The following is a 15,229-nucleotide window of genomic DNA, read 5'->3' as shown; positions in this document are numbered from 1 at the left end:
GATCTGAAACTTCACACATATGATGGCTGTCTGACAGTTAACGTGTGTGTAAAATTTGAAGTGATTACAAAAAACTTCACCACAGACATCTTCATTAAGTCCATTTTGACAAGTTTTCAACCTGCCGCTAGAGGGCGCTATTGCAATTTGTGACGTCATCAATATTTTTTTTGAACTCCCCACCCTTGCTAGACACTTACGTCCTTGGAAAGCAACTTCATAACTTTTACCACTTTTGAGTTACAGGGCACTTCCGTTTTTTGCCCGTTTCAACCGGAAGTAGAGGTCATGTGAGGTCACGCACACGAAACAAAATGAAGACCTAATTTATCCCTACCACATCCCGCAAACAGAAACCTACGGTCTCGTTTGGCTGATTTGATATAGATTTTCAAACATTTAACATAAAACACCTTTAAGATGACGTCACGTGACTAGTGGTGAGGTCATCATGACATCCTTGCTTTAGGATCATTATTGCACCATAACCTTCAATCCCTGAAAGTTTCATTGCATTTGCTCTTTGGGAACTATGCACAAACTTGCGAGTACTGAATCAGACAAATAAAAAAAAATAAAAAAAAAAATAAAAAAACTTTAACAAAAACAAGAGCTGTTTCGCTGCGCTTCGCTACGAAACAGCTAAAAATACAAGACAATCCCGAGATGGGCAAGGGACAACAAAAGCAAATACATACTATGATCCGTAGATCTGTTGCCCCACATCTGGGGTACACAACAATGAAATTAATATAGATTTTTTAAACATAATAGTAGTACACAAAGCAATAACTAGAACAGCGAAGCTGCCATGGCGACCTGCCAATCACCAGATAGAACCAATGACTGACAGAAAAAACAATCATTTGATCAACTGATGGTCAAAGGGGTGGGGACGTTGACAAGTATGAAGTTATACATCTAACATTTAAGGTGTTCATTGCTTTACATGTTAGCTCATTCAACTGGAACCAGTGATAAATTCTTTGAGTTTCATCTTTTCATATTATCTACATGTAAGCAGCACCATTTGATTAAAACTTCGGTGATGCGGAGAATAAACCGCAGGAGTTCCAAAAAATGTCAAAATCAACATATAACCCGCAGTTTTTAATCCGAAAATTACGGTAGACATAGAATTTTTGTTCATTACAAAAACACGGTGTTCGGTTGGACGTAACGTGATGATGTAGTTCAAAAACATTGAACCAAAAATATGACTTTTTCTACAATGTGTTGTTATTTTATAGTTCAACTTGTATCACACTTTTTAACAACTCCTTGTTTCGTCACAAATGCATCATGTTTGTGTGAAATTGGCATCAGGTTTTATGTTGCAACTTATGGAAGCCCTTTAAAAATTGTACTCACCCTGCATGGGATGCTGTACACAGATTTGATAATCAACACCGCCCTATTTTGTTTGACAAAAAAGAACGCTGCTTGGAATTTCCCCCAAAGCGCCATTATGATTTTTACAAATTTGAAACAGTGATTTATTGTTATTTAATACCCGATGACGTCATTATGACGTACATGTAATTAGGCCTGTGGTGGATTGATACTAAGGTTCAACTTCATGTATCTGTTGAGTTTCAAGGTTCAAATCGATGTCAATCTTAAGTTATGCCGTAGATAAGCTCAAAAGTTGTTTTTGGATGAAAAATATAAAGATGAACTTTGACCCAGGGTAACGACCCGAAAGTTAAGGTCGTACGATTTTGGCATTAACTTTTCAAATGTTGCCCAAGTCTTTATCTATCCAATGCCCTGGTATGAACATAATAGCTTTTATTTTCGTTGAGATGCAGCAACAAGCAAATGGTCATTTTTCAACTTTAAAAAACCTTGTCATGACGTCATTAATGACGTCATCACTCCGAAAAAGTGTCGGTTTCACCTTCTCACTATTGCCTATGTATATAGTTTTAAGTTTGTACAAGCTTTACTTTTGTTTAAAAGCTTAAAAGTTGTTTTTTGATGAAAAAATACAAAGGCGAACTTTGACCCATGGTAACGACCCGGAAGTTAAGGTCATACGATTTTGGCGTTAACTTTTCAAATGTTGCCCAAGTCTGTATCTATCCGTAACCCAAGTATGAACGTCATAGCTTTTATATTCATTGAGATACAGCAACAAGCAAATGGTAATTTTTCAACATCCAAAACCTTGCCGTGGCGTCGTCAATGACGTCATCATTCCCAAAAAGTGGCGGTTTCATCTACTCACTATTGTCTATGTACATAGTAAGTTTTAAGTTTGTACAAGCTTTACTTTTGTTTAAAAGCTCAAAAGTTGTTTTTTGATGACAAAAAAACACGAAGGCGAACTTTGACCCATGGTACTGACCGGAAGTTAAGGTCAAATGAATTTGGCGTTAACTTTTCAAATGATGTCCAAGTCTTTATCTATCCGATGCCCAAGTATGAACGTCATAGCTTTTATATTCACTGAGATACAGCAACAAGCAAATGGTAATTTTTCAACATCAAAAACCTTGCCGTGACGTCGTCAATGACGCCATCATTCCCAAAAAGTGGTGGTTTCATCTACTCACTATTGTCTATGTACATAGTAAATTTTAAGTTTGTACAAGCTTTACTTTTGTTTAAAAGCTCAAAAGTTGTTTTTTTATGAAAAAAAAACACGAAGGCGAACTTTGACCCATGGTACTCACCAGAAGTGAGTTAAGTTAAGGTCATACGAACTTGGCGTTAACTTTTCAAATGTTGTCCAAGTCTTTATCTATCCGATGCCCAAGTATGAACATCATAGCATTAATATTTGTTAAAATACAGCTAAAAGCAAATGTCGTTTTTCAAATTTAAAAACCTTGCCATGACGTAATCAATGACGTCATCATTCCCAACAAGTGGCGGTTTCATCAACTAACTATTGCCTATGTACATAGTAAGTTTTAAGTTTGTACAAGCTTTACTTTTGTTTAAAATTGCTGGAGAAGGTTCGCAGAGAAAGAACACGAAGGAAAAACAAAACACTAGACATAGAGTTTTTTGTTAACTACAAAAACACGGTGTTCGGTTGGACCTTACGTGATGACGTAGTTCAAAAACATTGAACCATAAAGATGTTTTTTATACAATGTGTCGTTATTTTATAGTTAAATTTGTATCACACTTTTGAACGCCTTGTTTCTTCACAAATACAATATGTTTGTGTGAGATTGGCATCAGTTTTTTTGTTTGCAACTTATGAAAGCCCTTTAAAAACCTAGCTCACCCCTGCACTGGATGCTGTACACAGATTTGATAATCAACAGCGCCCTCTTTGGTGGTCAAAAAGCGAGCGCGCTTTCGGGAATTCCCCAAAAAACTTTCGCGCCATATGATTTTTACAAATTTAAAACGTTGTTTTATTGTTATTTAATACCCGATGACGTCATTTTGACGTAATTAGGCCTGTGTTGTCTTCAAAATACTAAGGTTCAACTATCTGTTGAGTTTCAAGGTTCAAATCGATCTCAATCTTGAGTTATGGCGTAGATAAGCTCAAAAGTTGTTTTTTTGATGAAAATATGAAGATGAACTTTGACCCAGGGTAACGACCCGGAAGTTTAGGTCGTACGATTTTGGCGTTAACTTTTCAAATATTGGAAAAGTCTTTATCTATCTTATGCATAAGTATGAACATTATAGCTTTTATATTTGTTGAGATACAGCAACAAGCAAATGGTCATTTTTCAATTTAAAAAACTTTGTCATGACGTCATCAATGACGTCATTATTCCAAAAAAGTGGTGGTTTCATCTACTCACTATTGCCTGTGTACATAGTAAGTTTTAGGTTTGTACAAGCTTTACTTTTGTTTAAAAGCTAAAAAGTTGTTTTTTGATGGGAAAAAAACACAAATGCGAACTTTGAACGGGTAATGACCCGAAAGTGCAAATTGTACGATTTTGGCATTAACTTTTCAAATGTTGCCAAAGGCTTTATCTATCCGGTGCCTAAGTATGAACATCATAGCTTTTATATTCGTTGAGATACAGCAACAAAAAAATGGTAATTTTTCAACATTAAAAACCTTGTCATGACGTCATCAATGACGTCATTATTCCAAAAAAGTGGCGGTTTCATGTACTCACTAATGCCTATGGACATAGTAAGTTTTAAGTTTGTACAAGCTTTACTTTTGTTTAAAATCTCAAAAGTTGTTTTTTTGATGTAAAATACACGAAGGCGAACTTTGACCCAGGGTAACGACCCGGAAGTTAAGGTCGTACGATTTTGGCGTTAACTTTTCAAATGTTGTCAAAGTCTTTATCTATCCGATGCTGAAATATGAACATCATAGCTTCAATATTCGTTGAGATACAGCAACAAGCAAATTGTAATTTTTCAACATTAAAAACCTTGCCATGACGTCATCAATGACGTCATCAATCCAAAAAAGTGGCAGTTTTATCTACGCACTAGTGCCTATGTACAAAGTAAGTTTTAAGTTTGTACAAGCTTTACTTTTGCTTTAAAGCTCAAAAGTTGTTTTTTGATGAAAAAATGCGAAGGCGAACTTTCACCCAGGGTAACGACCGGAAGTTAAGGTCATATGATTTTGGTGTTAACTTTTCAAATGTTGTCCAAGTCTTTATCTATCTGATGCCCAAGTATGAACATCATAGCATTCATATTCGTTGAGATACAGTGAAAAGCAAATGTCGTTTTTCAACTTTAAAAACCTTGCCATGACGTCATCAATGACGTCATCATTCCCAAAAAGTGGCGGTTTCATCTACTCACTATTGCCTATGTACATAGTAAGTTTTAAGAAGAAGACGAGAAAAAAAACACAAAAAAAAACAGAACAATAACAATAGTTGTTCGGCTGTTGGCCGAACACCTAAAAAACAGAACAATAACAATAGTTGTTCGGCTGGTGGCCGAACACCTAAAGAAAAAAAAACCAAAAAAACATAACAATAACAATAGCTGTTCGGCTGTTGGCCGAACACCTAAAAAAAAAACAGAACAATAAAAATAGTTGTTCCGCTGTTGGCCGAACACCTAAAAAAACATAACAATCCAGTCAAACAGCTATTGTTTTCGTCTAGATTTTTATTAACTGTTCCGACAGAGTGGTCGGAACAGCTATTGAAATCGTCAAGATTTTTATTTTTTTTAAATATTATTATTCTTTGGATCCGTCAAAAGCCCATGAGGTATACATTGTTGGAATAGCTTTTGGACTTCTTGAGTTATGATTTTTTGAAATAATAAACTTTGAATTAGTATATTTCAACAACTGATGACGTCATCGTGACGTAACAACTTGTGTATCATCTACTGGTTATTGTATACCTGCATGCAAAGTTTCTACTTAATGCAAGCTTGGCAACTATGCTTTTTGTTGCGGACAATCGACTCGGAAAAGAATATTAAAAATGAAGGGAAAAAAAAAAAAAAAAAAAAAAAAAAAAATATTAAAGAGTTGTTCGGGCTGTTGCCCGAACACCTAAAAAACAAACCATAACAAAGAGTTGTTCGGGCTGTTGCCCGAACACCTAATAAGAGGTGTTTCGGGCTGTTGGCCCGTACACTTAATAATAAAAACATTTATATAGCGCCTAACCCATTAAAAATGCTCATTTTTAAACAACACAAAGCTAAATAATTAAAAGGTCAACAACAACAAATCTACAAAATATGACCATAAAATAGTAAAAGTACAAGTAAACAGATACATGTAAATATTATATAATCAAACAAACACATTAAGAAAAATCAACCGAAAATATATTGATACGAAAAGTGATAAAATACACTTGTAAACAGAATTTTTTTTTAAATAAATATGTGCAGTAGCCGCCATGTTTTATGGCTGTGCTTAGCCTACATTTAGTGCCAGTGTAATGAAATTGTTTTTGCTGTATGGGTACAATCGATCGTCAACCCCAAGCAAGTTTAAACTGGTGACAATGAGCCACTTTTCAGCAGCCAAATTACATTTAAACTATAGGCCCTACATCACCAGTTTAAATCAGTAGCAGTAGCCCCCTTATTTAATGGCTCATAATCTCTTTTTGGCTCATAACTGAGCTGGCTCATTTGTTCAAAAACGGCTCAAAATTGGCTCAGTTATTGACTGAGCCAATCTTGGCTCAGTCATTTGAGTGAGCCAAGATTGGCTCTAAGAGCAAATTTTGAGCCATTTTTTAACATGGAAGCCGGCATTTTTTGGCTCAACCTGAGCCAATTTAGTGCTAAGCTCACCGAGGTCATGCTGGAGGGAGCTTAAATCTGACTAACAGGAACAAGAAAGTTTCCAATTGGCACCACCACTTCTTCATTCGATTTGATTCTAATTTTACCTCATGAGATCCCTTATATTCAGTCACTTGCCACATAGTAGCCAAATTTGGCTATCTGGTGACTTTAACTTACCTGATATTGACTGGAATGTATCTTTTTGAGTGGAGGAAGATATCCAGCCCTCAGTCAATTGATGTTGGACATATCACAAGATAACTGCCTACAGCAAACTGTTACCCAAAACACTAGAGAAAACAATATTTTGGATTTGGTCTTCACAAATTCACCCTCACTGGTCCAGAAAACTAGTATTCTACCGGATATATCTGATCACGATATTGTCTTAGTGGATACCCTCATTCAATGGAAGCGAATCAAACCCATTCAAAAGAAATTCTATCTTCATGGCAAGGCAAACTCCAGTGAAATAGAAAATCTCTGGCACACATACAACTCGTCCTTAACAGACGAGGTTCTCTCTTCGATGTCAGTGGATGAACTATGGATCGGGTTTAAGAGTACTCTCCTCTCGGCTATTGATCGTCACACCCCATCACGAAATACCCAGCCAACCAGTAAATTACCATGGGTCGCCTAATTGCATCTTCGAGGAATACAGCAAAAACGAAAATCTTTTGATAAAACTAAAACACCTGGCTCAGTCTCTGACTGGATCCATTTTAAGGCTCTGAGAAGATCATCAGATAGATCAATTAGGAAAGCCTGGCGTAATTACATCCATAACATTGTAGAAAACCTCACTTCTAATAACCCAAAACCCTTCTGGAGATATATCAAATCAATTAGACAGACAGCCATGGGAATCAATACTCTCTCTACCCCAACTGAGTTACAGAACCTAGACAGAAAGCCACAGTGCTGAATCAGCAATTCAACTCTGTCTTCACCAGGAAGGATCTCAGCAATATCCCAAACCACGATTTATCTGCAGCGCCTGTTGAGAAAATTCAAATTAATGAAGAAGGCGTTGAGAAATTACTCAAAAATCTTAACAGTCAGAAAGCCTCCGGCCCGGATGGTATTCCAGCAAGAGTACTGAAGGAATACTCAAACAGTATACATGTAGCACCAATTCTCCAAAAGCTTTACCAGAAATCCTTGGATCATGGAACACTCCCTACCGACTGGAGAGGAGCAAACGTCACACCCGTATTAAAAAAGGTCGACCGTTCAAACCCGGCAAATTACCGACCCATATCACTAACATATTAGTTGTAAATCCAGCCCTGATACTTCACGTAACGACGGCAATTGCCGTCGTTGCCCCTACCGATTGCCGCAATGCCCTTCAAAAACCCAATTTTTCACGGCAATGATTGTCGTGCCCTTTTCTCATCATTGCCGCCGTGCCCTTCCTCCCGAAAACAAATTATATTCAACGTTGTCAAAGTTCGAAAATAAGCCAAAAAGTCCCGATGTCTGTGTAAATTTCACGCAACGAAATAGACCCCAATTTCACGCACGTAAGGCACAACAGCAGATTTCAGGCCCGTTAGTCGTTGCATGCGACAAAAAAATACTCGAAACATCAAACGCTAGAGGGCGTTTCGGAACAAAGCGATAGCGTGAGATTAAACGCCCTCTAGTGGTAAAATTACGCGAACCAACGCTAAACGTCTTGAGACAAAGACTCGACGTGTCTGTGCATGCTGGGATAGTGGTTTTCCCCATGCTTGGTACATATGATGTACCATCATGTACAGCATAGTCGTCGTGCACCGCATGCATTTATTCTGTCAACATCGTGTCAAAATGGAGCAGTTACGTGGGAATTTTAGCGTCTCTACGAAAAACTACACAACGTGCATGACCAATAGTAGGATTACGTATGAACAAAAATTATTTATCGTGTATTGTAAGTAGTTGTTCTTTATTTTGTTGAATTAGATGAATGCTTTCTTTTTTCATTGGGTAACAGTTAGAAAATGGAAAATTGGAAGAACTATTTTTTACAGGCAACTCGGAGGTTATTTTTCAAACTGCCGTCGTGCCCTTCGCAACTTTTTATGATTGCCGTGATGCCCTTCCAAATTTTTGAAAATTGCCTTGGTGCCCTAAATTTTTACAAAAAGTCAAGGCAAAACTGCCGTGCCCCTTAAAAGCCGAAGTATCAGGGCTGTAAATCTCTTGAGCATATTATTCACTCTCATATAATGTCGCATCTTGAAGATCATCATATCCTATCAGATGAACAACATGGTTTTCGTAAAGAAAGATCATGTGAAACCCAACATGTTAATGTTATAGATGATATCACAAGATGCCTAGACTCCAAAAGCCAGATGGATCTCATAATAATGGACTTCTCCAACTTTAGCTTTCGACAAAGTACCCCACCAGCGACTCTTAAGAAAACTACAGCAAGGCGGCATCCAAGGTTCCCTACTGTAATGGATTGAATGCTTCCTCACCACCCGCACACAACAAGTCGTTATAGATGGAGTCATCAGCCCCCACTTGTGTTACATCCGGAGTACCACAAGGTACAGTCATGGATCCTCTCTTATTCATCTTTTAATGATCTTCCTAAGTCTTTAACTTCCCGGGATAGAATGCTGGCAGATGATTGCGTCGTCTACCGAGAGATGACTTCACTAACTGAAAGTACAGAGCTACAGAAAGACATACACAGATTAGGTATACAGTCGACTCCCGTTATTACGAGCTCGCATATTACGAGGTTCCGGTTATTACAAGTTTTTTTGCCGGTCCCGACCTGCCCCATGCGTGTTTCAATGCATTAAAATACTGATTATAAGAGCACGGTAGTAGCGAGAACACGGTTATAACGAGGTACTTTGGGCGACCCATTACGAGATAAACATTGTTAAAAACCCTTTTATAACGAGAACAATACAAAAACCAACAAAGGAAATACCTGTACAGCCTGTCAATTCGTTATTTGTGGCTTTTATTAAGACATACAAAAGAGGTGTTTTGTTAAGTGGACGCTACTGCTAATCCGAAATCGGGAGTCAGGAGTCAGCAATTGTTAATTCCAAACTCCGGACAATGGAGGGATTATGAGGTTTCCATGGTTCAAACAATCCAGAAATCTTTAGAAAAGATACTGTTCCACTGAGTTTATAAGCGCATTATGCATTTTTAGAAGAAAGAAACCACCCTCAACTTACAAGCCAAACTAGTTGCGTGATCAATATTATTGAATGCAAAGCAAGATTTTACCTGGTATCCCACACTGGCAATGAACCATTTAACAAGACACAGGTGTTTACCAATGAAAATGAAGATTCTGTTTTTGTTAACTGCTAGCTGCGACTAGGTGTATTGCACGTGCGTGCACACACATGCATAAGGAATATAACACGGGACAGCAAGATCTTCCCTGGTATCTCGCGTTAGCAATGAACCATCTATTATTACATTAGTGGTTACCAATGAAAATTCAGCTTTTATTTTTTTGACTGCTACGGGCGAAGTTTTTCACAGGGTGTGCTGCGTATTGCAGCAGCAAGATTTTCCCTGGTATCTCGCAGTAGCAATGAACCATCCAGCATTAAACAGGTGGTTACCAATGAAAACCAAGACTCTATTTATTGCATTGGCAATAAACTGCTGACGACCAAAGTTTTGCGAGGGAAACTTCCCAAAACATGAACGCAAGTTTATCTCACACATTTTTTCAATCTTGTAAAATGTTAATTGATTTTAAAATTGAATTTAAAACTAAACTAAATTAGTTAAAACAGTTTTATTAGCCCAATTTTGTGCTTGTTTGTGCAGAACATCGCACACACTACTCTATGCACACAGTAGTCAATTGCAGCTCTGCCATGCATGTACACACGTACGTGGGGCCGTTATGTCATGTACATGTACATGTACGTGTACATGCAAGTACACGTGTCATGTGCATGCACAGTGATGATGTATGTATCTATATTTAGCGCGCTGCGTTTAAGAGGAGATTCGGATAATACGAGGAAAATGGGCCAGTCCGGCGGACCTCGTATTAACGGGAGTCGACTGTACATCACACAGTCTATGGTGATGACACTCAAATATACATCACTATGAAACCTAATGAGCAGCTCGACATCTTGCAGAGACTCGGGAAATGCATTGAAGATGTCAAGACCTGGTCTGCTGTCAATAAGCTACAGCTCAACGAACTTAAAACAGAAATGCTGCATGTCTCATCACACAATTTAAAAACTCCAGTAATCAACCACGTCTCATCCTTGAATCCGGAAGTGTTCCATGCTCAGAGAGTGTCCGTGACCTTGTAGTAATTATGGATTTCACACAAAAAAACAGAATCCAACTTTTGAGGCAGTCCAACGCAGAGCTGCAAGATTCGTTTGAAACATATACACTAAGACCGATTATCCGATATCATCTCAACTCTGGCTGGAAACCTCTTGAGGAGCGCAGAATGGCTGCACGCCTATCCTTACTTTACAAGTCCATACATCATAGAGCTGCAATAAATTCTGACCATCTAAATCAAAACCCAAACAAAGTGACTGGAGTACAAACTTGTTCAACAAAATCAATATCCTTCATCAGAGTACCCGCAAACAAGGATTGCTACAAACACTCAATCCTACCAAACACTACAGCAGAATGGAATCTCCTCCCAGCTGCTGTGAGAGAAGCTCCCTCACCTAATACATTCAAAAAGCCTACACAACTTAAACCTGTTAAATATCAAAAGTAGAGCGCATTATAATAATTAGAGTCCCCAGCACCACACACCTGCAACCTATACATCCCACACCCCATCTTCATTGGGAGACTGGATTCCGGGAGATTGATTGCAGTTTATTGATCCAGAATTGTAAAAATGAGTGAAAAAGTGGTGGCGCCATATGGAAAGTTATCCCAGACCCAGGAACAAATTGGACGATTAATTAATACATCATCAAAGAAAAAGAAAAGAATTAGAATTGAGGTTGTACGATATATCATTGAGGGTTATCTGCAACTTTTGAAGCATTAGATAGGTAACTTTTGTGATGTGTGAATGTGATGCAGATCGTTGCAGACTGTTTGCCAAGAAGCAATAAGATTTTTAGGAAACGTTTCCGTACGGCACCACCACTTTTTCATAAGGTTTATCGCGATTCAGAACAATGCATTGTGGGAAGGAATGGGGGCGGTTTCTATGCAGTTTCAACGATTCGCGCACGCAACGCCTATACCTTTGTGTGGGTTCAACAGCGCCCTCTCTTGATATTTTGCTATTCGCGATAAACCTTATTCACGTACCTAATTTACCTCAATGAGATTGAGATATCCCTTTTTGTAAAAATAAGTGAAAAGTGGTGGCGCCATTCAGAAAAATATCTGATTTTGATACCAGCAGACCATCAGGCGTGCTGGGCCTGGGCCCTGGGGCTAAGATTAGTTTTTAGTTAGGCCTAGCCTGTAGTGAAAGTGTTATGTGTTAGTTAGAAGTGTTGAACACCTCTAACTAACACATTAGGAGTGGATTGGACCGATTTACATGATTGAATAAATAATAAATAGGGCTACACTTTACAGAACATCTCATTCATAAATAAATTAGTCCAGACACATTATACGTCTAAAAGTATTAAAATAGTACAATTTTAGGCAGGCCAGGTTTTACTTTAGTATTTTACTTACGGAAAAGTGAAGAAAACTGCTGTCGTGCATATAAGTAAACAATACGCAATGGTGACGGGAATGAACTTCGTTGAGGGTTTGAATTTATGGCAAGGCATGATATTGTATTGTGTTTGATGATGATATTTTCATGGCATTCATAAGTTGAAGGTTGAGGCACCACTGTACACACCATGCACACACTCTGTACTCTCTGCTGTGACAATTTGCTTTTTCAATATTATGCTTTCCAATTTCATCTGTTCAATCCCGTTTCTTCTTCTTCGCGACGACGAATTTACTCGCGTAAGTCTGGAATTTGCGAGCATTCCTGGAAAAGCGCAAAACCTTTCATTGGTCAACTTAAATCAAAAGTAGCACGTTTGATCGAAACACCAATCTTGTAGTAGTGATGAGTGTATGAAAAGCGCATTTTAAATTTGCACTGGAAATTTTTTTACATTATTTAGAAAGTACGCAGTTTAGAAAAGTGCGCGCGCAAACACGTTTAACCGCCCTCTAATAAGACAAGTCATCTCGCCCCTTCGATTTAGCAAAGTCGCCCGAGAAAGTCGCCCCCGCCCCCCCCCCCCCCCAGATACCTCCACTTTTTCCCGTTTTCAATGATACTGGCGGGATGCCGCGCTATGCGCGGCACGTTGTGAAAGGTAATGTGGGGGTAAGGGAAGTATTCTTACAGGTAATGATCATTTTGTAGGATGGATTAGAAATGGTTTTTATAATCGGTATGAAATATTGTCATTAAAGTCTCCTGGAAATATAATTTTGTTTTCTTTCAAACAATACGAACAATAAAATAATTGTTTTTAGTAATTGTTTGTCACGATTTAAATGTTTAAAAAATATATAAAGTTGTTTGGGGGCTGACTCCGCCTACCCCTTTTGTGACGTCAATCGAGGCAGACTTTGCCTGCAATGCGTATAGTAAACACACGTGCAAAGTACATGTACGTCCAAGTCGTGAGTTGGTACGTTTCAAAAAGTGTTTTTCTGCATTCAGCAGCAATACACCTGGACGGCATTGCCGAAAAAAAACCAAAAAAATATTTTTTTGAAACGTACAAACTCACGACTTGGTCCGTACATGTACTTTGCAATTAGTACATTACAGGCAAAGTCTGCCTCGATTGACGTCACGAACAGCGCCCTCTCGGGTGGGGGTCTACTCTTAAATTTGTAAATAGCATAAGAACTGATTTTTTAAAACCTTAGTTAACTGTTTATTCACATTCCACTCATCAAAACACATATATTAGTGACAAAAGCTTTATTTTGAAAAAATACCACTTCCAGGTGACTTTAATGTTGTATGTTGATAAATTGTTGAGCGTGCACAACATAGTTGTGAAACTCGCCTCCCCTCCTCACCTTCTCTCTTGCGTTCTCCAACTAAATATTGGGGAAGTGTATATACTTTTGGCAATGATGGTACTTGGCATTGTAGGGTTTTTAGTGATATTTTAGTGTTGATCGAGCGGGCCAACGCATTATCCGTTTATTCAATCAGCTTTTGTCATTGTATCAATTTTATTCACTGCACTGAGTATTTCCCTGCTAAAAAAGATGACTGTCAGGGTAAATACTTAGTCGACTAAAAATATAGCACGTACACTGCTATAATGACACACTTATTTTATTGTGTTGAGCACATTGGGTATAATTCAAATATTGCCGACAAGGCGGTCTTTGTCAAAGAGCCAATCAGACAATATAACCTGACGAATTTGGAATCAGCAGTGGTATTTGGTTCCCTCCGCAACAAATCCATAGTCACCGTAGCTGTGGATTTACTCGAGGCTCGATCGTAAGAGTCTGGTCTCCCCCTCAACAATAATCACCGCTGCCAATAGCAGAGGAGATATCCGACTAAAAAGGCTTGTATGAAAGTGGTACTCTCCTCCTTTAAAGGCAGTTGACACTTTTGTTAATTATTCAAAATAATTATTATATTGAGTAATGGGGAGCTGTTGACAGTTTAAAACATTGTGCGAAACGGCTACCTCTAAAGTGACGTAGTTTTTAAGAAAGAAGTTTTTTCCACGAATTTGATTCCGAGACCTCAGATTTAGAATTTGAGTTCTCGAAACCAAGCATCTGAAAGCACATAACTTCGTTTGACAAGGGTGTTTTTTCTTTCATTATTATCTCGCAACTTCGATGACCGACTGAGCTCAAATGTTCACGTTTGTTATTGTATGCATATGTTGAAATACATCAAGTGAGAAGACTGGTCTTTGACAATTACCAATAGTGTCCAGTGCCTTTAAAACAAACTCATAATCGCGAAGTTTATCTGACTGAGAAGGAAGAAGTTCTGGTAAACAGCAGATATTAAAAAAAAAAAAGCGCCAGTTGGTATGGACGGCTCGGAACACTTTAACGACAAAGTCAATTTCTGCAAAATTGTATTGAAATAGATACATTTAATGATTGGTTGCTATACTTATGTTGAATAATTTTTTGTTTTGTTTCCAATAACGTTCACTCAACTTTAGAATCTAAGGCCCATTCATCGTGATTTATCGAGCGTACGTCCAACGACGCATACAAAGTTGTCGGATCACCAAATAAAGCGAGTTTTCGGAACATGCTGTGCAACAGATATCTAATCTACGGTTTTTACCGCCGCTTTTGGGGAGTAACAGAGAGTCGACCTCATCATTCTCATATTAATTCATTCTCGTGTAAACTTTCTGGTCAACATCCGCCGGGGCGCGTGCCCCGCGTGTGAATTCCCTGATAAAACATCAAATTTTATATGTTATCATATCTCTGGAACCCTATACAAACTAAAAATTAATAATAGAACCGGTAATTTTATTGGTCTCTATTCCTACATCCTCTCACTTATTTCACTTTTAGAAAACATTTGCCTCGTTATTTTGAGGGTTTGTACGTCCAGTTTGGTCAATTTTGTAGAAGTTCGGAGAGGTTCGTAAAATTAATGTAGTACCCGATTCAGCCGCACATGAGGGCTCTTTCGTGAAAAAACCCCGAAGGTTACGAACTTTGTGAAACATTTGCCTTGTTATTTTGAGGGTTTGTACGTCCAGTTTGATTAATTTTGTATGGAGAAATTCGTAAAAATGTAGTACCAGATTCAGCCGTTAACTCTTTCGTTAAGAAAACCCGACGAAAACGGATTTTGCTAAATATGTACCCTGAGTCCTGACCAAACTGCTCTCTAACAATTTTGTTGCTTCAGAATTTTGACAAATGGAATGTTTTTACAGCTTCAAAACAGCCGTTGATGTTTCACAAAATTATGCAACTTTTGTGTGTATACGTTCTCTGTGTGAGGGATGACATGTGGACTGTACCAACAATGGTA

The 15,229-nt window shown here is 38.1% G+C and overlaps 1 protein-coding gene across 1 annotated transcript in view; it reads right to left on the bottom strand.

Annotated features, from left to right (window-relative positions):
• Window positions 1-12,283, bottom strand: part of LOC117290356 (palmitoyltransferase ZDHHC5-like) — a 73,703-nt gene extending 61,420 nt beyond the window's left edge. Inside the window, exon 1 of the mRNA XM_033771705.1 lies at window positions 11,899-12,283. Within this exon, the coding sequence (XP_033627596.1) occupies window positions 11,899-11,996 (98 nt within the window). The 5' untranslated portion in view covers window positions 11,997-12,283. The remainder of the gene's footprint in view (window positions 1-11,898) is intronic.
• Window positions 12,284-15,229: the final 2,946 nt, after the last annotated feature.

This window comes from Asterias rubens, chromosome 5, assembly GCF_902459465.1.
Source record: "Asterias rubens chromosome 5, eAstRub1.3, whole genome shotgun sequence".
Classification (NCBI taxonomy): domain Eukaryota; kingdom Metazoa; phylum Echinodermata; class Asteroidea; order Forcipulatida; family Asteriidae; genus Asterias; species Asterias rubens.
The sequence above is the reverse complement of the archived record's forward strand: the minus strand, read 5'-3'. Positions and strand labels throughout refer to the sequence as shown.